General features: G+C 56.7%; 1 protein-coding gene across 3 annotated transcripts; it reads left to right on the top strand.

Moving 5' to 3' along the window:
• Positions 1 to 813: 813 nt before the first annotated feature.
• On the top strand, positions 814 to 21,890 carry st14a (ST14 transmembrane serine protease matriptase a). Of its 3 annotated transcripts, none has more exons than XM_088620231.1 (20): positions 814 to 961; positions 1,067 to 2,192; positions 9,209 to 9,368; positions 9,662 to 9,792; positions 10,333 to 10,403; positions 10,923 to 11,095; positions 11,627 to 11,662; positions 11,748 to 11,982; positions 12,634 to 12,776; positions 12,866 to 12,963; positions 13,905 to 14,017; positions 14,557 to 14,690; positions 15,263 to 15,370; positions 15,927 to 16,034; positions 16,381 to 16,494; positions 16,586 to 16,708; positions 17,019 to 17,202; positions 18,219 to 18,490; positions 19,311 to 19,447; positions 19,654 to 21,890. In XM_088620231.1, the coding sequence occupies exons 2-20, from the start codon at positions 2,148 to 2,150 to the stop codon at positions 19,813 to 19,815; spliced, it is 2,547 nt and encodes an 848-aa protein (XP_088476357.1). In that variant the 5' UTR covers positions 814 to 961; positions 1,067 to 2,147; the 3' UTR covers positions 19,816 to 21,890. The 3 variants fall into 3 exon arrangements, with proteins under 3 accessions (XP_088476357.1, XP_088476359.1, XP_088476358.1); XM_088620233.1 differs by having other exon boundaries at positions 815 to 961; positions 15,266 to 15,370; XM_088620232.1 differs by lacking the exon at positions 814 to 961 and having other exon boundaries at positions 1,049 to 2,192.
• The last annotated feature ends 153 nt before the right edge of the window (positions 21,891 to 22,043 follow it).

Here is a 22,043-nt window from a genome sequence, read left to right as displayed (position 1 = left end):
TGCATGTGAGATGTACACGAGTATTACTGTGATTTCGCCAAGGTCACACCATGTGTCCCGTCGTTTCGGTATCTGATTGGCCGAGGTACGGGTGTTGCTCTCATGGTGTGGCCGTTCTCTCAGCTCAGCAGCTCTCGGGAGGGACATCTGTCATTCGGTATTGTGAATGAACGTCTTTGGTTTTTGGTGTCGTGGGGAGAGTGATCCATTCCGTTCTAGCAGAGAGGAGAGAGTCCTCGTCTACATCATTAAAAACGATTTTCTCCTTGATGTCTGGGAAGAACCTCTCAGCGGATATTTGTGTTATTGCGCTCTTTATCTAAATGTTGTAAGGACCAATGTTGATCTGTGGAAGTGGGGATTATGGATTTTTATTACCAAAGCCGGTAGAGCAGGTGGAATTGCATCAATCATTTCTTTAATTGCTTTGGGTGCCACTCCATGTCAAATTTCTTAACACAGTCACAAATTTACTTCTCCATTAGCTTCTAACACTGTTAGTAACAGATGCACACAAGCGTTTTCTCTGGATTCATTTTTTTTCTTTCGCAGGGTGTCTCTGATTCGCTGCGGCTCGGCACCGGAACGGTTAAAGATGGCGTCAAGTCAGGCACCCAGAGGGGGGGGCGTCTTCCCGCCTCCATAACTAAAATGCCAAATAGGAGTGGCTTAAGCGACATACACAGTCGTGTAACTGACAGTTTGAGGTAGCCTATCGTGTAGTTTTCGCTTTGTTGCTGATAGGTTAAGCTTTCGAAACTCTGCCCCAAAGTCATGTGAATGATTTTTCGCCCCGTTTCATTTGTTAAACGCAATGATCACAAGCACCACCATGGTAACTGGGATGTGTAGTTTTTAATTCCGTTTGAATTATAACTGTACGTACTGTCTTCGTATTTGGCCAGGGCTTTAAAGAGAGGGCGCGCCAAAAATTTTCGGTGCCGTCGTCTCCGCTTTAAAGGTATTCGATCTCGGGACGTTTGCCCAGCGTACTAACAGATGCACGCTTGATCAAATACTTTTATTAAACCAGGAATGACAAAATACGCTCTTTCTTTTTTCGCAGGACGTGTCTGCTGTTTCGCCATACTAGGGATGACCTCAAACACTGCAGCCCCATCTCCAGCCTCGCCCGGGCCTGCTTCTGCCGCCAGGAACAGGCGGACTTGCGGGACGGACTCTCCCCCCGGCCGAGCCCCGACTCCGGAGAACAAGGAAACTTGCGCTCTCGCAGGACGCGAACTTTGTTTCAGGAACTTGATTTTGAAATCTCATCATTCACACCCCTTTACGAGAACAGGTGTCACAACGTCCCCGTATTCACGCAGAGACTCGGCCGAAAGCCCTGTGAGACAGCAGTCCATCGCGCCGCGGTTGGGCTTGGCAGGCGGCGGAAAGCTGCAGAAAAGCCCGGCCGAAATAAAATGAGCGCCTCCGAGCAGACGGCGCTGTGAATCCAAGGAAATCACAGGCTCAGATACGCGGCGCCCAAGGTGTTTGTGCCTTGTTTGTGTTGTGCTTGGTGTTGTGCGTCATCTTATCCGTGCGACAGGAGGGTCGCTGCAACTTCAGTACCACCCCTTCCGCTTTCTCTGTGCCCCGCCGCCTCACCTGCTCGCAGGAAGCTGCAGGTTCATGATTGCTGAGAGAGGCGGAGACACCTGCAGTAACCTGAGCCCAGGGCGGAAGACTGCGCGCTCCTACACCGCACTAGGCGACGACTCTCCTCGGACCTGCAGTGTTTTTAATCCTCGGACTATCGCACCTTCGCGTCTCACTCGCTGGTTTTTCTTTTCATTTTTGTCTTTTTGTTTGTGGAGCTCGGGCGCCCCACGGTGAAGCCCCACGCACGCCCCACGAGGGGAGTCCTTTCTGCTGGGGTGTCTGGTGTCTGGAAGGGGATCCCTCCCTAGGCCTGCGCCATCCCTCCCCCCCTCCCCGCCGGTCCGCGCCGCGGAGGTCGGGGGTCCCTACGGAGAGTCGGTCCCACCAGCTCTCCCGCCCGGAACCAAGGGCTCGCCGGGCCGCTCGCAGCAGGAGGGAGCGGGGAAAGAGCGAAGATCGACATTTTCTCGGAGGCAGCAAAGGAGGAAAGGAGCCAAAGGTGTTGTGATTGATCTCCGCCGAGCGGCTTTGCCCGAAAAGCGATGGACCCTCTGGACTCCGGGATGCGCTACAACCCGAAGTCGGGGGTAAGATGATGAACTTCCTGTCGGTTTGCCCTCGGTTGCGGTTTCTCTCGGCTTCGGAACCCGCCCGGAGTTCGTGACCCGTCCTCGCCGGCGAGCCGCGAGCCCGCGCCCTGCTGCCCGCTGGTTTCTCTACGCGCAGAGTGTCCGCTCCTCTGAAGACGAGTTCCTGTTTCTGTAGCCCCGCAGTATCGGTGTCCAGACTGACGTGTGTACTGTACCGCTGTTCTGACACGGCAGGCTGCCTGCTGTCCAACAGGTCCTACACTGTGACTTGAGCTTAACTTGAGTTAAGCACTCGCAGTCGCACCCGGCAGGGTATTATCGCGCTGAACTGATGGTTAAGTATTAGTTTACAGTAATGCCATACTAGGGCCCACTGAGCATTGTCCTCCGACATGTAATGTACCTCCGCAGGACAAGGGGTGTGTTGTTCTCGCCCAGCGGGAGGCGGGGGTTGGTCGCAGCTCTCGCGGAGGCCAGCAGAGAGAGCCGTGGGGCTTTCCGAGGAGAGGGTAAGGCACCCCAGGAGAGGGTCGAGCTCTCTGGGGAGAGCCCCCAAGACGGCGTTTCCTGTAGTGGAGCCCGGAAACGGAGAGGGTGGCCCAGGGGTCAGGACTGCTGGGGCCCTGGGTTCAGCTCCGGGGGTGCTGTCTGTGTGGAGTCTGCATGTTCTCCCTGTGGGTGTCCTCCCACTGCCCGGAGACATGCTGGTGGGTGTGATGGACCTTTGGGAAAACTGGCCCTGGCTTGTGTGTGTGTGCCTGCCCTGGAATGGATACACTCAATGCTAGAGTGTATTAGTAAGGTTAAAGTCCAGTTTTGATGGCCTTTCACAGGCTGCGTTTTTCAGACAAGGCCTGTACTGTAGGGTTATCCACTCTGGGCCGTGAAGACCTGAGATGTCACTGTGTCTGAGCCGTCAAGTCCCTGTTCATGACGCCTTGTTGGCACAGCTCTCGGGCTCCTTGATTTCAGCTCAGGGTCTGCAGGGCTGTTATTCTCTGTGAAGGCGGAGCGCTTTAAAGCTGTTGTTTCCCTCAGTTCGGTTCTCATTCTGTAAAATGATAAATCATTAACCTGGACCCTCCCCGGCTGTGAGAGGGTGTTTCACACCAGCCAGGGCTGGGCCCGTGACTGGGGGGGCCGAGGGGAATCTCTCGCAGGCTCACTTGCCTGCCGTAGGTGCAGCGGGTCTAGAGTTCCTGTCCCCAATGTTTGTTTTGGGGGTCACGGTCGGGTGAAAACGGGGGCAGGAGGGTAAAGGTACATGTAGGGTTTGAAAGAAGGGGTGTGAACCCCATTTCTCCGTGTGGCCTGTTTTGTCCTGCCGGCAGTCCCTCCTGAAACAGTGGGCTGACGTTTTCACCCAGAGGTCCTCACTGCCCGGGGTTTTTACGTGAGCAGTCTGGACGTATCCCCTGGTGCCCGCTGCCTGCAGACTCCAGACCCCGTGTCCTTGCGCCGCGTGTTTCATCGGGTCGTCCTGGTCTTTGACTGCCACTTTCACGAGTGACCTTCCAGGTGTGAAGCTGGGCACACCGAAGGGCTTCACGGATCTCTCCTCGGCACCGTGGACGCAGGGCGGGTCTCCTCCTTTCTCCAGCCCGGTGAGCTGGACCCGTGCCTCTCGGGGACGCGGACCGGGCGCCGGAGGCCCTGAGCCCCGCAGCAGCTCCGCGCCGTCCTGTCAGTCTGCAGCACAGGCCTGGCAGCTCTGCCAGCGAGATCTTGCCGGACCGGTTCTCCCTCCCTCTGCCTCGGGAAGGAAGCCGTTCGCCTCTCCGGCAGGCTGTTTCAGCAGGGCAGGAAGGGGGGCATGAAGACGGGGCGGGGTTGTGGTGCTGCCCGGGGCAGGGCTGGGAGGCTGCCAGGGGGCCGCAGCGTGACTGGGACTGGGCGTCTGTGCCACGCCGGCGGACGCCGACACCAAGAGGCTCTTGGGTGCAGAGCCAGTAGATGCCGAGGCAGAGCTTTCTCACTGGCACTGTACCCGTGGGAACGATATTTTTGGGATTAATAAGGTCCTCCCAGACTGGACACAGGCCGACCTGGCTGCCCAGAAACCAAGATGCACTTTTCTGCTGCACCGCAAATCTGCTCAGGGTTTAGACATCCTTCCCCAAAGGAATGAATCTGATCCCGGAATTCTCACACCTGCCAGGATCGGACAGCTGGAACTCCACAGAGCTGTGGCCGGCTGGAACTGGGACGCTGTGGTTCTGATGGGGGAGGTCCTTTCTCAGGCACCGCGACTGCAGAGGCGTTCCTGCGGCCCGGGGTTGGGGAGAGGGGGAAGCTTGTGCTCCTCTCCCAGGATTCTCTGGAGACCGGCTCGGGCTGGGCGGTCCCGGTGATCCGTGCGCTTGCTGGGCCTGGTCTGTGAAACGGACAGTGCCGTTCCGCCAGTCTCTCGCTCCGGGGCGGGGGCCCTGGAGGCCCGGCCGGGAGATGTGAACCATCTGTACCCTGCTCTGGACCGGGTCAGGAGCCAGAAACCACTCGCCAGTCGGATTAAGAGGCCAGACAATTCGGGTCCAGAATGGAAATAAGTCAGGACACTGGTCTGGACACACCTGCTAATACGATCGGTGCCAGGAGACCTCTAACGACCAAATAGAGTCAGGATCTTGGTTTAATGTCTCCTTTTAAAATTTCAAAGGCGGTGGCTCTCCTACAGCATATTGTCCCAAGGTTTGAAAAACCAGGTCTAGAGGGCAGATCGCCACCTGCTGGTCTGACAACACCAGCGGTGTCCCTCAGGGGTCTCCCCGCCCTGTACTGACCAGGCCCAGGCTGGCAGCCTTCTCCTGATGTTTCCCAGTTTTGGCTGCCCCTTTGCAATGAAGGAATCGTTCTGCCCTGAAAGGAGCCCGTGGCACACTGACCAGAGTCGTCGCGGCTCGTGACGGTGACTAAATCTCTTCGGTCCTGGGAAGGGAGCGCTGGAACAAGCTGGCCGTCGTTGTCGTTGCTGAAGCAGGTGCCCCAAGATCCTTTAAAATCGTGGAGTTGCCTGGAGGAGCTGAGTGGAGCAGGTTTGATTGCTTCTGATGATCCTTCCTCGGCCATGTTCGAGCAGACACATGCAGGTACACGCAGTGTGGGCGTTCCAGATTGGCCCAGTCTGTCCTGGTTCGAAGTAGATTTCCTCCTGTTGTTGAAGACGAGCTACAAGCCGGGGTATACTAGAGTCGGGGGGCGTGACGGTGATCTGCCGGTGTGTCTCGGAGGGAAAGGCTGTGTGGATTCTTCAGACCTGCGCGGACACGCTCAAAGCAATAGCCCGAGGGCTTGCCACAGTCTGCAACACAAGAAGAGTGTCGCTTCCCACTGGGATAGCGGCCTATAGACATGCGGATGTTGTGTTGCGCACGCGTTGCATTGTGGGAGATGAAGTTTCTTTACTATTCTTCAAGGTGGCGGCTTATTTTCCTCAAATGGGTAAATATCCTCCACTCCCTGACAGACCTTGATAAAGGTCTTTTCTAGACACAAAATAAAAACAAGCTTCACAATCAAAACACCCATCATATGCAGCTGGAAGCTCTCGGTGCCCTCACAATGCTACTCTGGTAAGCAGAAAGCTCTGCTTTTGCTGTAGTACAGATTGACCAAATATGTGTGGTACTGTGGAAGGCCTTGAGTATTACTGAAGGCTTAATGGAAATGCTCATGCTCAGGGCTCATAGTCACCCCAGGTAATTCCTCTTCCTTGGTGTGTTTCTCATTAATACAACAGTGCTCAGCATTGTCAGTGGGAACAGTAGTTGTAGCCCTGTTCATATTGCTTCCTCTGAGCTTTAATGTGGCTGTATCTGTCCTGGCTTGTGGATGGGCCCGGCCTGCTCTTGCTCTGGAGTTGTCTTCTGGAACTTGAAGTGGTGTTGGTGAAGCAATAGTTCACTTTGTCATCTGCACAAGTGCAATGAAATGCTTATTTGCATGTATGCTCCAATTCAAAGACAGAGGGAAGTGAGAAACCAGGATGATGGGTATCCTTCGCAATACTTCCAGCCTTCCTGAGGCTGCGAGTTGTAAAAATGTCTGAAATAGAGGGGAGCTGTACCCCAATGATGGGCTGGGCTGGCCTGATCACCCCCTGTAACGCCTTCCGGTCAGACAGCGAGCCGCTGCCGAACCCCACTGTCCTCCCACACCTGAGCCACTCTCCACAGCGCACCTGTCGCATGTGGTGAGGACCGCTGAAGACAGACCAAATGTGTTCAGCTGTCTGAGGAAGTAAAGGCGCTGTTGTGCTTTCTGTGTAGCTCCAGTTACATGCTGGGACCACGTTCAATCACTAGTAGTGAGGGTACCCAGGCACCCGAAGCTGCTAACTGTCTCTACAGCCACCCCATTGATGTGAAGAGGGGTGTGGTGCTCACCTTGCTCTCTAAAATCAATTCTAAAATCAATGACCAGCTGTTTGGTCTTGCGGACATTGAGGGAGAGGTTATTGTCACCACTCCACCAGGTTCCTGCCCTCAGCCCTGCAGGCTGTCTCATCATTAGCAGTGGTTCGGCCAATGATGGTAGTGTCATCGGCATATTTGTAGATGGAGTTGGAGCTGTGTGTGGCCACACAATCGTGGGTAAACAAGGAGAACAGCTGGGGGCCAAGCGCACAGCCCTGGGGGGCAGCTGTGCTGATGGTCAGCGTGGAAGAAAGTTTGCCGTCTGCCAGTCAGGAAATCCACAATCCACCTGCACAGAGAGGTGCTGAAGCCCAGGTCATTCATCTTCCTGACCGGTCTGAAATGAACTCTTGTGTTAAATGCGCAGCTGTAATGAATGAATAGCATTCTGATGTGTGTGTCTTTACCATGCCAATGAGCCAGGGCAGTGTGAAGAGGCTGGGAAGTAGCGTCGTCAGTGGACCTGTTACGCCGGAATGCAAACTGCAGGGGGTCTAAGCGCTCAGGCACCATTGTGTTAATGAGCCCCAACACCAGTCTTTCAAAGCATTTCGTTATGGTGGATGTAACGTAATCAGTAAAACAGGTCGCAGTATTTTTCTTTGGCGCTAGAATAATGGTAGTTTTGTTAAAACACACGGGATCGGAAGATTGTAAAAGCGAAAGATTAAAAATATCCGTAAAAACCGTGGCCAACCATATACTGTATATCCAGTTGTATAGATTTGGTATTTATTGTGTGTTGTTATGTATTCTGTAGATTATTAGGTTACACTGGCGTCCCCCTCAATCACGCAGCACAGGCGTCAGTGTTCGAGCCCCTGGGAGAGAAGACCAGGCCGTGTCGACAGCGCTGCTGCAGGCCGCGGAGCCCAGGTGCTCCTCTGTGTGCAGGGAGGCAGTGTCGAACAGGGCGGAGGGCGTGCCGGTGTGTTAACACACGAGCCCAGCCGGCTGCCTGCTGTTTGTACTTTCGTTTGGGAAACTGGTTGGGCTGCATGCTTGCGCGTCTGTCTCTCTCGTCACGTCGGCCCTCCAGCTCCCTCCCTGATCTCTGCTCTTGAGCAACAAAGGGTTTCGAGCAGGAGGGGGGGCGTTCCGGCCCACTGGGGTAGTGAGCAGGTAACTGATTCCAGGATCTTACTCTCTATGATCTTGTCACCCTCCCTAATTTCTTTCTTTTTCCTTAACACCCCTTCTTTTGTCTCAGTCTTCTGTTTTCCCAGAGCTGACGCAGACCCAAATTAGCTCAACTTTAAATGAACGTATTTAAATGTAAATATGTCATGGTTAAGTGTGTGTACCCTGAAGAGGTAGTGTTAACGTCTTTACAATAACTTCCTACAGATTCAGTGAAACATGCAATTTGACCAGGGGGGCCCCGACGTTTGCATACAACTGGAGCTGGTAGTTAATTGATCCTGGGATCTCATCCAGCTGTTTCTGAACAATAAGCACATGGCTGGGTCCCACACCCCTGCAAATAGACACGTACTTCCTTTTACAGTGCTTGCTAATCCTCCTACTTCTACACTAAAATGTGGAAATTCCTGAAACACTGTACCGATTGAGACAATGAAGCTCTCATGTGGTATGTTAGATTTTCTTTGCTTTATAGAGGAGAAATTATGCTACAGTAAGGAAAACACACAGCTAAATATCTCTTAGTCTAGCCAATAAAAAGGTAGCCCTACAGCTTGTTATAATGAGCATCAAGGACAAAAGCATCAACTCCAGAACAAGCATGGAGTTTCACACGTGAAGAAATGTAAATGTTATGCTGCCCTTATTGGATTGCCAACAATCCATCCTTTTAAGTGCACCAGTGACCACAGGAGAATCACTCTTGACTTGCAGTGTCGCAAAGTTCAGCCGCTTAATGTGTCTGAAAGATAATGAATTGTGTTCGAGGGTTTGGTGTTTGTATTAAATGCACATAAAAAGTTGTTTTGTGCGTTCTTGGCCTTCTTATCACCACCTTTGTCTGTCTTTGAATATATATGTGATCTGTCACCCTCTCTGCCTCCTTATCAGTCACAGGGTTTCCTCTAGTTAAGGGTCTGGTCTCTGTTCTCACCCGGGCAGCGGCCCGCAGGCTGCAGGTGTGTGTCAGGGTTCAGCTGGAGTGTCAGGCTGCTCCAGGGGTGAGCTGCTGGCGAACACTGCGCTGGGCTCTGGGGAAGGGCTCCACTGGTCCGCTCGGAGGCAGGTGAAAGGAGCTGAGTCTCTTCAGTCCTTACCTTCAGGGTCTCAGGCGAGCAATGACGCAGCTGCAGTTCATGTGATTGAGGGCTCCTGGGGTCACACGAGGAGGAGGGGTACCCCAGCTGTGAGATGGCCGCTGTTCTGCAGACCTGGCCGGTAGTTCTGAACATCGTAACGAGCTACCTGCCCGTCCTGTCTGTCCGTTCGCACCCGTTCCTCAGTAGCCCCTGCCAGCCAGGGGGAATCTGTAGCGGAATAACCTCATTTAAATCCCAGGGAGCCCGTTCCTGTGTTTGGAACTATAAACGCGGAAATGTTTTTTCGGCGGGACCGCGGCGGGCCTGGAGAAGCCCTCTGGGGGGACAGGCGCTGATTCTCTCTCTCCGTCCCCCGCAGGACCGCGACTGGGACACCTCGCTGCAGTTCCTCCCGGCCGCGGACGCCAAGAAGGTGGAGAAGAGGAGGGGGCCGGGGAGGAAGATGGCGATGGCAGCCATCGTTGTCTTTGCAGCTGTTGTCGCGCTCATGACTGGCCTGCTGGTCTGGCACTTCCACTGTGAGTCTTCATCTGTGTGCTTCCTCTTCATCCGTTCTCCCTGATCCTCCTCTTCATCTCTCCTCCTGTCTGCCTGATTTTCTCCTGCTCTTCATCCATCTCTCCTCCCTACTCTCACCCAAAGAGTAGTTAAAACGTACAGTAGCTGGCCACGATATTAGAAACCCTCTCCAAATGAAGGAGCTGGCTTTTGGTTTAGGTGCTGAAGAGGGTGATGGTATGTGGGTCCTAATATTTTGGCCAGTGGATGTAATACATGCATATAAAATCCTTGACTCTCTCCAATTGTCCAGTTCGGAAGGAAGTGATTGTCTGGAAGATGTACAGCGGGTCACTGCGCATCACGAATCAGGTTTTTATCGACGCCTACGAGAACCCGAACAGCACGGAGTTCATGGAGCTGGCGGACAAGGTTGTGGAGGAGGTGAGTGAGCTCCACCCCTGCAGCAGCAGGCCGGTCCCTGGCGAGAGGGCGATTCGGCCTGTCCAGCCTGCTCCGTAGGTACTAGCTGACTGATCCAGGGGTCTCGTCCATCCTGTCAGGGCATCAGCTTCTTCCAGACCCCCGAACCCCTTCCAGACCCCCACCACAGGTGGGATTTCTGGTTGCCCAGTGGCTTCCACAGTTTTGGGAATATCGGATGCTGTTGTTGGGCAAAGGGCAGTTCTCCGATTTGCACTGTCTTCAAGGCGGCCATCTTGCCTCCGACTGTGCTGATCTCGCGCCCCAAGTGCTTTGCCAGCTGGGGACCTGCTCTCCCTCCCAAGGAAGGTTTTGGGGCCCCACCCCAGCGGGACGACCACCTCTTTCCGGGGATCCCCCAGTTCCAGCAGGTTTTGTGGGTCTCAGTAAATAAGCCAGTGCCTCCAGATTCTGTCAGACAAGATGACACCGGCCCTCTACATCCGGGCTGTTCGGATTAATCTTTAATCTTTCATTAATGAATCTTTCCTTTCCCTGCAGCTGAGGCTCATCTACTCCAAAACCCCCGAGCTGTCGAAGCACCACGTGGCGTCCACAGTGGAAGCCTTCAGGTGTGTGCGTGTGCGTGTGCGTGATTGTGACTGTATCTGCGCGGGAGTGTTTCTTATGCGCTGCGAGGCAAGAGCAGTGAGGCGTTCATTCGTGCAGCTCACACTGACAGCATTGCTCTGTCGGGACGGACCTGTCTTCTGCAGGTTCTAAGCATGCTGAAAACAGACGTATTTATATTCCTGTTTCTAAACAGATACATTGGCCTGCTTGCTCTTCAAGAAGTGTGCAGACTCTTGCACAGCTTTGAAGTTAGCAGTCAAGACATTTTGAAGCAGAAGTCAGTATCTGTTGTCTGCATAACCTACACCACACGTGCAAAGTAAAAAAACAAAACGGAAGAAAGAGAGAGGTGTTGGACTTCGATATCCAGGCACTGGCCGAGCAATCTCGGACAGGGAGAGGCGCTCGGCTCCTGTCTCGGATTGCCGGAGGGCGGACGGAGAGAGAGAGAGCAGTTGTAGGTTTTCTCTTTCGGAATGAAAGGCTCTGTGAACACAGCCCTGTCTCCCGGTCTCCAGCGAGGGCAGCGTCATCGCCTACTACCTGTCGGAGTTCAGCGTGCCCGCCGAGCAGGTGGAAGCAGTGGACAGGGCCGTGGGCAGCATGGAGACGGTGGTGGCAAAACTGCAGCGCGGCTCGGGTGCCCGCCGACGGGTCAGCTCCCTGACGGTGGACAGCGTGACTTCTGGAGGTGTGTGGGACCGCTTCTGGCACAGAGCTGTTAACCGCTAACGCATCGAAGAAGTGTTCCAGAATGGAGTCAAACATCCTGAGTACTGTGCTCATAGGAATGAGAGGAATTCTGTATTATTCTGTATCCGATAACCTTCAGATTCAGTCATGTTTCTCATGTGAGCTGGTTGTTATTGTGAAGTATTTGACCATATTTGCATGATGATTGCTAGTGAACAGCCGCCATGATGAGCCGTGGTGATTATGATTAGGCTCCTCAGCTCATTTAGCCCATTAAACAGTAGCTGATTACCCAAGGATCTCATCCTCCCATTTTTGAAAGACAGGATGTCAGCCTCAACCACATGGGTCTGTAGCCTCTTCCAGGCCCCTGCAAGCCTTTGTGTAAAGACGTGCGTGCTGTTCTCGGGTAGGTGTGAGATTTCCGTGAGCTTCGTCTCGCACGGGCGCCACCCCTGTGAAGCTCAGCCCCCGGCCCGAGCGGGAGTTTCGGCCATCGCTCACGCTGCTCTTGTGTTCTGTGTTTCAGCCGTGGACCCTCGAATGGCGCGGGACGCGACCAGAAGTAAGACCACCAGCTTTTCTCTCTTTCGAGGCTCCTTCGATTTCCCTGCCCCCTCCCTGACGGGCTCTCTCTCCGCCTCCCCCAGCACTCTGCCGGTACAGCCTGCACTCCCGGCCTGGCCAGACGTACACCCTGCAGTCCCCCGGCTTCCCGGACTCCCCCTACCCCCCCAACACCCACTGCGAGTGGCAGCTGCGTGCCGACCCGGGCAACGTCATCACGCTGGAATTCCTCACCTTCAACCTGGAGAGCGACTGCGGCAACGACTTCGTCAAGCTGTACGACTCGCTGGTGCCCCTGGAGAGCCGCGCCATGTCCGAGTGAGTGCCCGCGCCCCCCCCCCTCTGGTTTCTGTCTGACTGCGCCCCAGAACTCGGGCTTCCTCCTGCCTGCTGGTCCCTCCTTTCCTCTCTGGCTCCGTCCCTGTCGATGGGTTGTTTCAGGCCCTCTGAGCCCGTTTGGCGCCGGCGCAGCTCCGTCTGTGTGCGAAAGGTGTGCGACTCCGGAGGGTCCTGGGTGGCAGAGTCCGAGGAGATCCCCTCCGCTCGGCACAGCTCCCAGTGTCGACCTCTCCTCCTGCAGCCAGGAGCTCTGATGGGGTTTTGCCCATCAGCTCACAGAGATTCATGACGAGGTCGATGGTGCTACTTTGGTCTATTTTCTAAGAAGTGTCCGAGGTTGAGCTGAACTCCGAGAACGCCTGTTCGATCTAGGAATCGCAGGCTCGAGCCCGGGTCCGTAACTAGGACTCTCCAAGCAGGTGCTTGCAGACCTGCAGGCTGTGTGTGATTGACGCGCCTCTCCTCCAGTCAGCACTGCTCTTCCGGTGTGGGGTCACAGAACTCGTGATGCTCTCAGAACAGGCAGATTTCTGTATTAGTGACTGTCCTGTCCTCTGGCCTTGTGCTCGAACCTCTGAAACCTAGCCTGGAAAAACCGAGCGAACTCCGTGCTGTTTTCTGGTTGGACAGGAAGTGTGGCAGCTACTCCCCCAACGACCCGCTGAGCTTCACCACCTCGGGGAACGTGATGCTCGTCACGCTGGTCACCAACGGCTTGAGAAACTTCCCGGGCTTCAAGGCGGAGTTCAGGCAGGTCCCCAAGAGCAGCCAAGGTAGCCACGTGTCCTCTCCTCCTGCCCCGTCCCCGCCGCGGCCCCGCCTCTGCGCGCGCGAGTAACCCTGGCTTGATTGTGTCTCCCAGCGTGCGGAGGTCAGCTCACAGGAAGCAGCGGCAGCTTCATGTCGCCCAACTTCCCGTCCTACTACGCCCCGCAGACCACCTGCACCTGGAACATCCAGGTGAGCGGAGCTGGGACCGCCGGGGGGGGTGGAGCACCGCTGTGGCGGGCCAGCGGCGGCCTGGGGTCAGCTGACCGGCCGCCACAGGTCCTCCAGGCCTCCATCACGTGTGGGCAGGGCCACCTGGTCAGTCAGTTGACTGATGAGATCATGGGCGAGGGGTCGGGGGGGTCACGTCTCGCCGGGGGGTCTGGTCCCCCAAGGGGCTCGGCGATATTGGTGCTGGGTCGGGTAGAGAAGGTTTGGTTTGTTGCGCGGAAGAGCTCTTTTGTGAAAGAAACTCTCCTTGGACAGTCTGGCGCAGGCCTCGCGGTCCACCTGCTCCGAGCCGTGAGCTGCCACAGGGTGCTTGTCGGCCGGCCGCGAGCAGGGGGGGCCGGGCAGGGCTGTGATGGGCACCTCATCAGGTGCTTCCCCAGGCCCACTAAAAGCCCAGGTTTTCCAAGTGAAACGAGTCCTCTTTCACCTGGTGAAATCCCCCCCCGGAAGCAGGTTCTAGACCAGGCTGGAAGTCAGGCTTCACGAGAGTGGCTCCGTTAAAGTCGATGGGTTGGTTTTGGACGGTTTTTCTCCAGCTCAGCCCGTCCTGTCTGTGCGTTCTCCCGGAGGATACGAGAGATTTGCAACTCCTTACTGTGTTAAAAGTGACTTCCGCTACTGGTCTAACTGCAGAGAGTGCTGTGGAAGTTTTTCTGAGCTGTAAATCAGGTGTGCACACCACAGTGGTCCCAGTCTTTCAGCAAGTATTAAAAATGACCAAAAAATGCATTCTAAGACATTTAGATATCATCACATTTATATTTAAACACATTTAGAAACACTGGGACGTTTCTCTACCAGAGCCTCTGTAGTGACATTCTGAGCCTCTCAGGACGCAAGGCTGTTATTCCTGGCTCCTGGGGGCCCTCTGGGACCTGACGCCCCGTCTCTCTCTCTCGCAGGTCCCCACTGAGAAGTACGTCAAGGTGCGCTTCTCGAAGTTCCTGCTGTCCGAGCCGGGCTCGATGGCGTCTGGCAGATGCCTGAAAGACTACGTGCTGGTGAACGAGGAGAAGTGAGCAGCTGGGGCGCGAGACTGCGGGGGTGGGGGGCGCGAGGGTGGGGGGACAGGCGGGGGGGAAGGCTCCTCTGTGAGCTACTAGCGCCTGTAGGCCCTGGTCACTCCAACCAGCATTCCTGGGGTGTTGATTGACTTTCCACATGGTGGCCTGAAGGTGGCGCTGGTGTCTAGAGGGAATAACTATCGTCTGCTTCCCACCTGGGCCCTTCCTTGTCGCTCTGTTCCCCACTCTGGTTTTCCCTTCCCGGGAGAGGAGTGCTGTTGACCACACACCTCTCACGGCTGTCTTTAATGTTTTCTCTTTCTTTGTTAATGCTCTCTGGTTAGAGAAAGTTATGGTTGTTCTTGGTTAAATTCTTGCTATATTATGGCCACAGGTAATGCGCATGTCTCATGGCGGCACTTTGGTCAGCACTGGTTAAACTGGGTTGGTTGTGGGTGACGTGAGGGCCTCCTGACCGCTGGGTGGTTGTGATGGCCTGTCCTCTCTGACGCTGTCTCCCTCTCTCTCTCCGTGTGTGTGTGTGAGCCAGGCTCTGTGGAGAGAAACTGCCCAACACAGTGGTGTCCAGCCAGTCCAACACCATGAAAGTCACATTCTTCTCCGACAACTCCTTTGTGGACAGGGGCTTCTCAGCGCAGTACGAGGCCTTCGACCCCACTGACCGTGAGTCTCTTGACCTCTTGCCCCAGTTGCAAAGCGCCTCGCTTACCAGCCCATCTGCGGGCATGGCTGAGGGCTGCCTCTGCAGCTCTGCTCTGCTCCTGCCGCCGGCTCCCACCGGTCACGCTGATCTCTCCCGGGGCCCATCGAGGTCCAGCTGGGCTCATCTGCGTGGTGCTCCCAGCCTTGCAGGCTCAGAGAAAAGCCGCCGTGCCCTTGTTGGCCCTTGTCGGGACCTCTGGAGGAGATGACTCGGGGCCCGATGCAGGTACGCACGACAGCGCCTGAGAAATTGAGCTCTGCGTCGGGGAGGGCCGGCCAGACCATGGCCATTTCACAGCACCAAGCCTGCAGATCGGTGCAGCCTTCGGACACCCTGGAATCCATTGAGCCCTGCTCTTCGCCAGGAATCTGTGTCTCTTCTCCGTCCCCTCTCGTCTTCGCTCGCCCTCTCCTCTTGGTTGTGTCTGTGAAGGTCGCGTTGATTGTCCCTGCTGTGCGAGCTCTGTGAGTCCCCGGTGCTGCCCGCGGGCTCTGCCGGGCTCTGTCCTGACCTGTCGCCTGCCCTCTCTCGGCAGCTTGCCCGGGGAAGTTCCAGTGCCGGAACACGCGCTGCGTCGCCCAGGCCCTGCGGTGTGACGGCTGGGACGACTGCGGGGACAACAGCGACGAGCTCAAGTGCAGTGAGTCCCGGTTCGCTCCGCGCTCCCGGCGCACGCGCGCAGTCGGCCCCTCCGCCGGCCGGTCAGGGAGCTGGCTCGGAGCAAGCGTTGGCGTCTGAGGTGCGGGTGTAGCTGACGGAGCCCGAGGTCAGCTGGTCAGCACCCCCCCTGCGCTTTCCTGCTGCTCCGATTTCATTTTAAAACGTCCCGAATGAGAAAATTTAAATTAGCGCCTGGCTGGATCAGAAACCAGGAGAGACAGCTGGAGAGGCTCTGCTGGACGGGTCCAGCGCGTCCAGTGTCCGAGCACTGCTCCTGGACACCCCAGTGTCGTCCGGCTTGGGCTGCGGTTCTTAATCCCCGGCTGCCTGACCTCAGCTCTTCGGCTATTCAAGGGCTATTTTATCAGTTGCTTTCAGCTCTTGAAAGTCAGGTGGGATTCGTGAGTGGTGTCAGTCCTGCAGTAACAGGCGCGTTTCAGCAGAGACGGGGCCGGTCCGGACCAGGACCAACAGGACTGAGAGCCGGTCCCTGATGCTTCCTCACTGCCGTTGTCTTCCTCCCTGTGTCTGCCCAGCCTGTGAGAAGGACCAGCTCCAGTGTAAGAACTCGCTGTGCAAGCCCAAGTTCTGGATGTGCGACGGGGTCAACGACTGCGGGGACAACAGCGACGAGGCCGCGTGTGGTAAGCCTTCTGCAGAGCGCGCGGGGCGTGGTGACCTGCCCTCCAGGGCCCTGAGAAGGATGAACAAGGCAGGTGGCTCCCTGCACCCCCAGCGCCAGGGAGGCGGGAGGGAGCGCATCTGTAAGCAGGGCTGGCGAAGCGTCTGAGGAGAGAGAGAGACAGACCTGCGGACCTCCGATCCCGGGGGGAGACTGCTCAGGGGGGACCCAGGAGGAATGGCGGAAGAGGGGGTACAGGGAGACCGAGACTGAAGATGGGGTGCAGCACTAGGGCTGGGGATCAGACGCAGGAGGAGCAGGGAAGAGCCCAGCGCGAGCTCACTGCCCTCTGGCCTCTCCGCCCGCAGAGTGCAAATCCGGGGAGATCAAGTGTCGGAACGGGAAGTGCCTCTCGGAGAAGAAGAAGTGCGACGGGTCGGACGACTGCGGGGACGGGACCGACGAGTCGGAGTGCGGCACGAGTAAGGGGGCGTTTCCGATCGCTCTGTTTCGGGGGGGGGGGGCGGCGGCAGGACCGGGGTGCCCCTCACCGCCCTGCCTCTGCTCCCCCAGGTGTGCAGGTGCAGTGCTCCGAGTTCACCTACCTGTGCAAGGACAAGGTGTGCATCACCAAGCTGAACCCCGAGTGCGACGGGGAGAGGGACTGCGCCGACGGCTCGGACGAGGTGGACTGCGGTGAGGCCCGTTCTCTCCTGCTCCGCCGCTCGCTGTGGGGGGGGGGACCCCGGTATGTAGCCCCCCTGAGCTCCCAGGATCGGGGCTGCCCGGGAGCAGAGCTGGAGTCCAGCAGATTCCACAGATACGGTTTTAATAGCCAGCGAGACCCCTGGGGTCAGTGGAGAATATTTCGGCTGAGGGTGCACACGCGCAGCGGGACCTCCCAGACCCGTGCTGTGGAGCAGCGGGGCTTCACACCAGACCCCCGGCGGTAATGCGGTCAGGCAGCTGTGGCGCTCCCTTGACGGTGTCGTTGTGTTGTGTGCAGACTGCGGGGTGCGGCCCTTCAAGACCTCCCGCATCGTGGGGGGGCAGGACTCCATGGAGGGCGAGTGGCCCTGGCAGGTCAGCCTGCAGGTGAAGGGCATGGGCCACGTGTGCGGAGCCTCGGTCATCTCCAGCAGCTGGCTGGTCACCGCCGCCCACTGCGTCCAGGACGACCCCAAGATCAAGTGAGGACGCCTCACCTCTTCCTCAAGCACCAGGACCGTTCACACTGTTGAATTTTTAAGATGAGCCGAATGTAACTCGTAATGTAACTTGGTGGTCACCAGGTCCCTCGTACTGTTCTGTGATAATGAAAAACATCATCCCGATCGTCCCGGCCCTCCGCCCCAGAGCATGAAAGCAGTGGTCTGGAATGTCACTCCCAGACCAAGGGCGTAATAAACAATATTCACCCTTCATACACCTGACAGGTCTACAAAGACCCCCTTCTTGAGTGTGAAGTTTAATGGTGTTTTATCCCTGGCCTGTTTTCTTAAAATGAGCCCCGTCAGTGTGATTTACCACTGCTTTCCCAGCGTCTCAGATAGCAGGCCATTCCTTGAGCCCCTGGCCATAGTCTGACAGCTGACATCTTGCTGCATATCCGAGGAGGACCTTAATGAACAGAGGTTCCCAGCAGGAGGCACTAATCCCTCTGAGGTCTTCCCTCGATGCCTTCATGGAGACTGGGCTCCGTACCTCCTGCTCGAGTTCCCCAGGGAAACATTTCCAGTGGGTCCAGTTTATGTGCAGCAGGGCTGGGTCTCCCCGTGTGCCTGATGTCAGGCCTCAGTGATGCAGCTGAGCAGGGCAGCTGCCTTCATAAGCACAGTGTCTCTGGCAATCACAGCATCGAGTAGGACAGTCTGACAGGCCCCAGCCCTCCCAGGCGAGCTCAGTGTAGGACTGTCCGCACTTACTGCTTTTCCACACTGCTCACCCCTCTGTTTTTTACTCGCTTTTCCTGGCTTATTGCTCTCCATCACACTTTTCCCAGCGGCTCCAGCTCTTTACACACTCGTGTTACACCCTCTCGCAGGAGTGGCTCATTCACAGGCTGACGTGCGCTGCAGACTCGCCCCTGTGCTTTTAAATCCAGGTCTCAAGGTACCGAGAGCCGGTCCCTCTGTAGCGGGAGTCTTCAGCTGAAGATGTCAGCAGTCCTGGGCGATGACCCCTGACCCCTGTTCCCCCCCCCCAGGTTCTCCCAGCCCTCGACCTGGGAAGCCATCCTGGGGCTGCACACCCAGAGCAAGCCGGGCACGTCCACGGTGACGAAGAAGCTCAAGCGCGTCATCACTCACCCCTACTACAACACGTTCACCTACGACAACGACATCGCGCTCATGGAGCTGGAGAGCCCGGTCACGCTCAGCAAGGAGATCAAGCCCATCTGCCTGCCCACCTCCTCGTACGTCTTCCCCGCGGGCAAGACCGTCTGGATCACGGGCTGGGGGGCCACCCGCGAGGGAGGTGAGTGTCTAACGGGGTGCTGGGCTAATTCATAATAATCGCTCCCTACACTTCTGTAGCGCTTCTCTGGACCCTCCACTCAGAGCGCTTTACAGGTCATGGGGATCCCCTCCACCCCCACCAGTGTGTACCCCCACCTGGATGATGCTCCAGTACTCTCCCCACACACCAGCTCTCAGTGGGGAGGAGAGCAGAGTGATGAGGCCAGTTCAGAGAGGGGGGTTATTAGGAGGCCATGATGGGTAAAGACCAGGAGGAGATTTGACCAGGACACTGGGGTAACACCCCTACTCTTCTCGAGAAACACCCCAGGATTTTTAATGGTTTTACGTCTCATCTGAAGGACGGCGCCTTTTTACAGTATAGTGTCCACGTCACTGTACTGGGGCATTAGGACCCACACAGACTGCAGGGTGAGCGCCCCCTGCTGGCCCCACTGACACCTCCCCTCCAGGTACTGGCCAGGCTCTCACTGCTGGGCTCCAGTGGGCGGCCAGAGATAGAGCTGCTGGCAAAACAAACTTCAGGTCTCAGTGGGATCTGAACCCACAACCGCGAGGCTGCGAGCACAGAGACTCTGCTCTGCTGAGCTGCTCAGATCGGTACAAGAAACAGGAAAAGGGTTTTCCTTCAGCACTGCTCTCTGGACTGGAGTGTCGGGAGAACTGCAGCAGCAGCCCTTGGGCTGGAGGGGCCCAGAACAGTGTCCCCCGCAGCCCTTCCCAGAGCCGGGCTGTCTGTGTGTCTGTGAGACAAACAACCTGACCCCGTGTCGCTGACCGCTGTGCTGACCGCTGTGCTGTCCCCTCCGCCCCCACAGGAACCGTGGCCTCGGTGCTGCAGAAGGCGGAGGTGCGGATCATCAACGACACGGTGTGCGACCAGCTGATGTCGGGCCAGATCACCTCCAGGATGATATGCGCGGGGGTCCTGAGTGGGGGAGTCGACGCCTGCCAGGTACGGGGGCCCCGTCCCGCGACGGGCGCCCTAAAAACTACAGGCCGAGTGTCTGACCAGGCTGACGGACGCGGTCTGTCTGCGTGTCCCCTGTGGACGGCCAGGTCTGGCGGTGTCCACTCTCCGTGTCCAGGCTGTTGTCCTAGGGCAGTGTACATCACTCTTGCGGTCTGTCTCCTCTCACCTCCTCCTCTCTCTCCGCTCAGGGGGACTCGGGCGGCCCGCTGTCCAGCGCGGAGACCAACGGGCGCCTGTTCCTGGCGGGGGTGGTGAGCTGGGGCGACGGCTGCGCCCGCCGGAACAAGCCGGGCGTGTACACACGGGTCACGCAGTACCGCGGCTGGATCAAGCAGCACACTGGCGTGTGAGGAGCCGGGACCGCTGGGCGCCTGGGCCCGGCTGTGAAGAACTTTTTAAAACTGCTTTTCGTTTTATTTTATTTTATTTTATTTGTTGTTGTGAGGGGAAGCTCTACCACTTATGAATTTAAAAGGATGTAAATAAATCTCGTGTTTCCGCTTGGCCTTTTTAACCACAGTGCTGTGTTCGTGATTAGTTTGTATAGCGGTGTTGTCGGGGGACCCCCCTGCGCCCCCGCGCCGTGGCGTCTGGGGCCCGAGCCGGCCTGGTCCTCGAGCTGCCTGCACAGAGGAAACGGCCCCGGAGCCGGGGGTTTCGCTGGACTGACCTGCTCTCGTGCTCTCGCTCGCTCCTGAGCTCCGGCCTCCTGCTCGGGATGCGGCCCCTGGTCCGAGTGTCAGATGAGCCCTGCCCCAGGGATTTCTCTAAATCGTCCGTTCGTTTGTTGTTTTTAATTTTTTTGTGTTCCAGCGTTGTAAATATCCGTTGGAGCTGGCACGTTTCGCAGTGCGGCGATGGGAGATTAACGGTGCCACAGTGGCAAATAAATTGTTGGGTGTTTAGTGGTTTTCCTTCTCCTTCTCTTTTTTGCGCCGGTCCCGCCCGGACCGCTGCAGGGGGGAGCTCACGGTCGCCTCGAGCAGTGAAGGTGCCAGCAGGCCCTCGTGGGGGGCGAGACCCCTGCTCTGACAGGCTGGACGCCTTGGGGGACGTGGGAGGTTCTTGGGAAGAGAGGTGGGGATCTCCCGGGAGTCCATCTGCAGGGGGGGGGGCGTTTAGGTGTCAAGTGTCGCTCTTCCAGGAAAGCGAGTCGTCCGGGTTATTTCCTCCTCCCTCCGTGGTTTCGGAGCAGTGGATCTAATCGCTCTTATCGTCTGGCTCTCCAGCTAATCTCCGCTGCTCGTGTGCGCCTTCGGGTCTGGGAGCACGTAACTGCACTCCTGCAGCCGAGCCTTTCCCCAGCACGAGCAGGGAGTGATGAGGCCGGCTGCAGGAAACCCAGTTGAAATCCCGACTGAAGCGATTCGGCTGATGCGGTTCGGAAAAGACCGTTGGTCGTCTTTCTGAAGGATGCAGTCGTTCCCGCCGAGAAACAGTGGGAGAGTGGGTGTTGTGGGAGTGGGCCTGATGTGAACAGGTCACGGGGTGTTGCTAGTGAAGCTCTAGGATCTCACGTTCAGCAACGTTCAGCACAGGTAGACAGTCGCCAAGCAGTGTAGCCGATCATCCCTGATCAGGGCCAAGCTCTTCCAGGTCTTTAGAAGGTGGTGACCTGCTTGCCTGGGGGTCTCCAGGACCGCGGTGGGGTGTAAAGGGACAGACACTCCCACTGTGCTTGGAGCCGATCTAACTGACTACCTGTGCCGATGCCTGTAAAACTGTGTGTGTGCGTGCACGCTATCGTGGGCGTGTACAGATGTTGCATTTTCAAACAAAACTGTCAGATTAGTAGAGATTGTTTGTTACTTTTATCCCTGCGTGTCTGAATTTACTCTCTCCTGTATGGGTTAGGACTAAGATGGCGATATGTGTAAATCTGTGTTTCTTATTATGATGGGTGTTAGGATCTGAAATGCGTCCAGTCTTAGTGCAGGAAAGCCTGAAGCGGTCTCCTGACCCAGTGGCATTTTCGCCCCGCCTCAGTCCCATTGCTGTGGGGAGCAGGTGCTGTGTCTCCCACTAAAAAGCTCCAGGGCAGTGGGACGGCTGTGTGCCGTGCTGACGACGTCTCGGCCAAGCATGCGAATCCAGGGGCTGCTTTCCAGGCGAGGAGCGTGCTGCACCTGATGTCACTGTCACTGGCGTGGCTGTGACATCATCACAGTGACATTATTGCAGTGACACCCTCACCGTGATGTCATTATCCAAACCGTCGTCGTCTTTGTTATAGCGGCACAGGGCGTGGACCGGGACGGCCGTGCTGGGATCAGAGTGAACGCCAGGAATCCCTCCTCTGTCCCACTGTGGGGACAGTTGGCATTCCCACTTCGTGCCTTGTTAAAGACAATGCTGCCAAAGATCTTTGTGACTCTGCTGTCGGTGTTGTTTTAATCTGTAAAATAAAAATGAACTGAATGACAAATCCGTGTTTTTTTCTTGTTCGGGTGCTGCAGAGGTTTTTGAGGAACAGCAGTTAAGTTCCGCTCTGCGTGTGCCCCAGAGCCAAGCCTTTCACCCCCGGAGTCGAGTTTTATTATTCAAGCGAACAGCTCCTGGTGAGAGGAGCCGTCCAGTC

This window comes from Lepisosteus platostomus, chromosome 25, assembly GCF_059453375.1.
Source record: "Lepisosteus platostomus isolate fLepPlt1 chromosome 25, fLepPlt1.hap1, whole genome shotgun sequence".
NCBI classification, from domain to species: Eukaryota; Metazoa; Chordata; class Actinopteri; order Semionotiformes; family Lepisosteidae; genus Lepisosteus; species Lepisosteus platostomus.
Note: the sequence above shows the minus strand (reverse complement) of the source record. Positions and strands in the feature narration are given on the sequence as shown.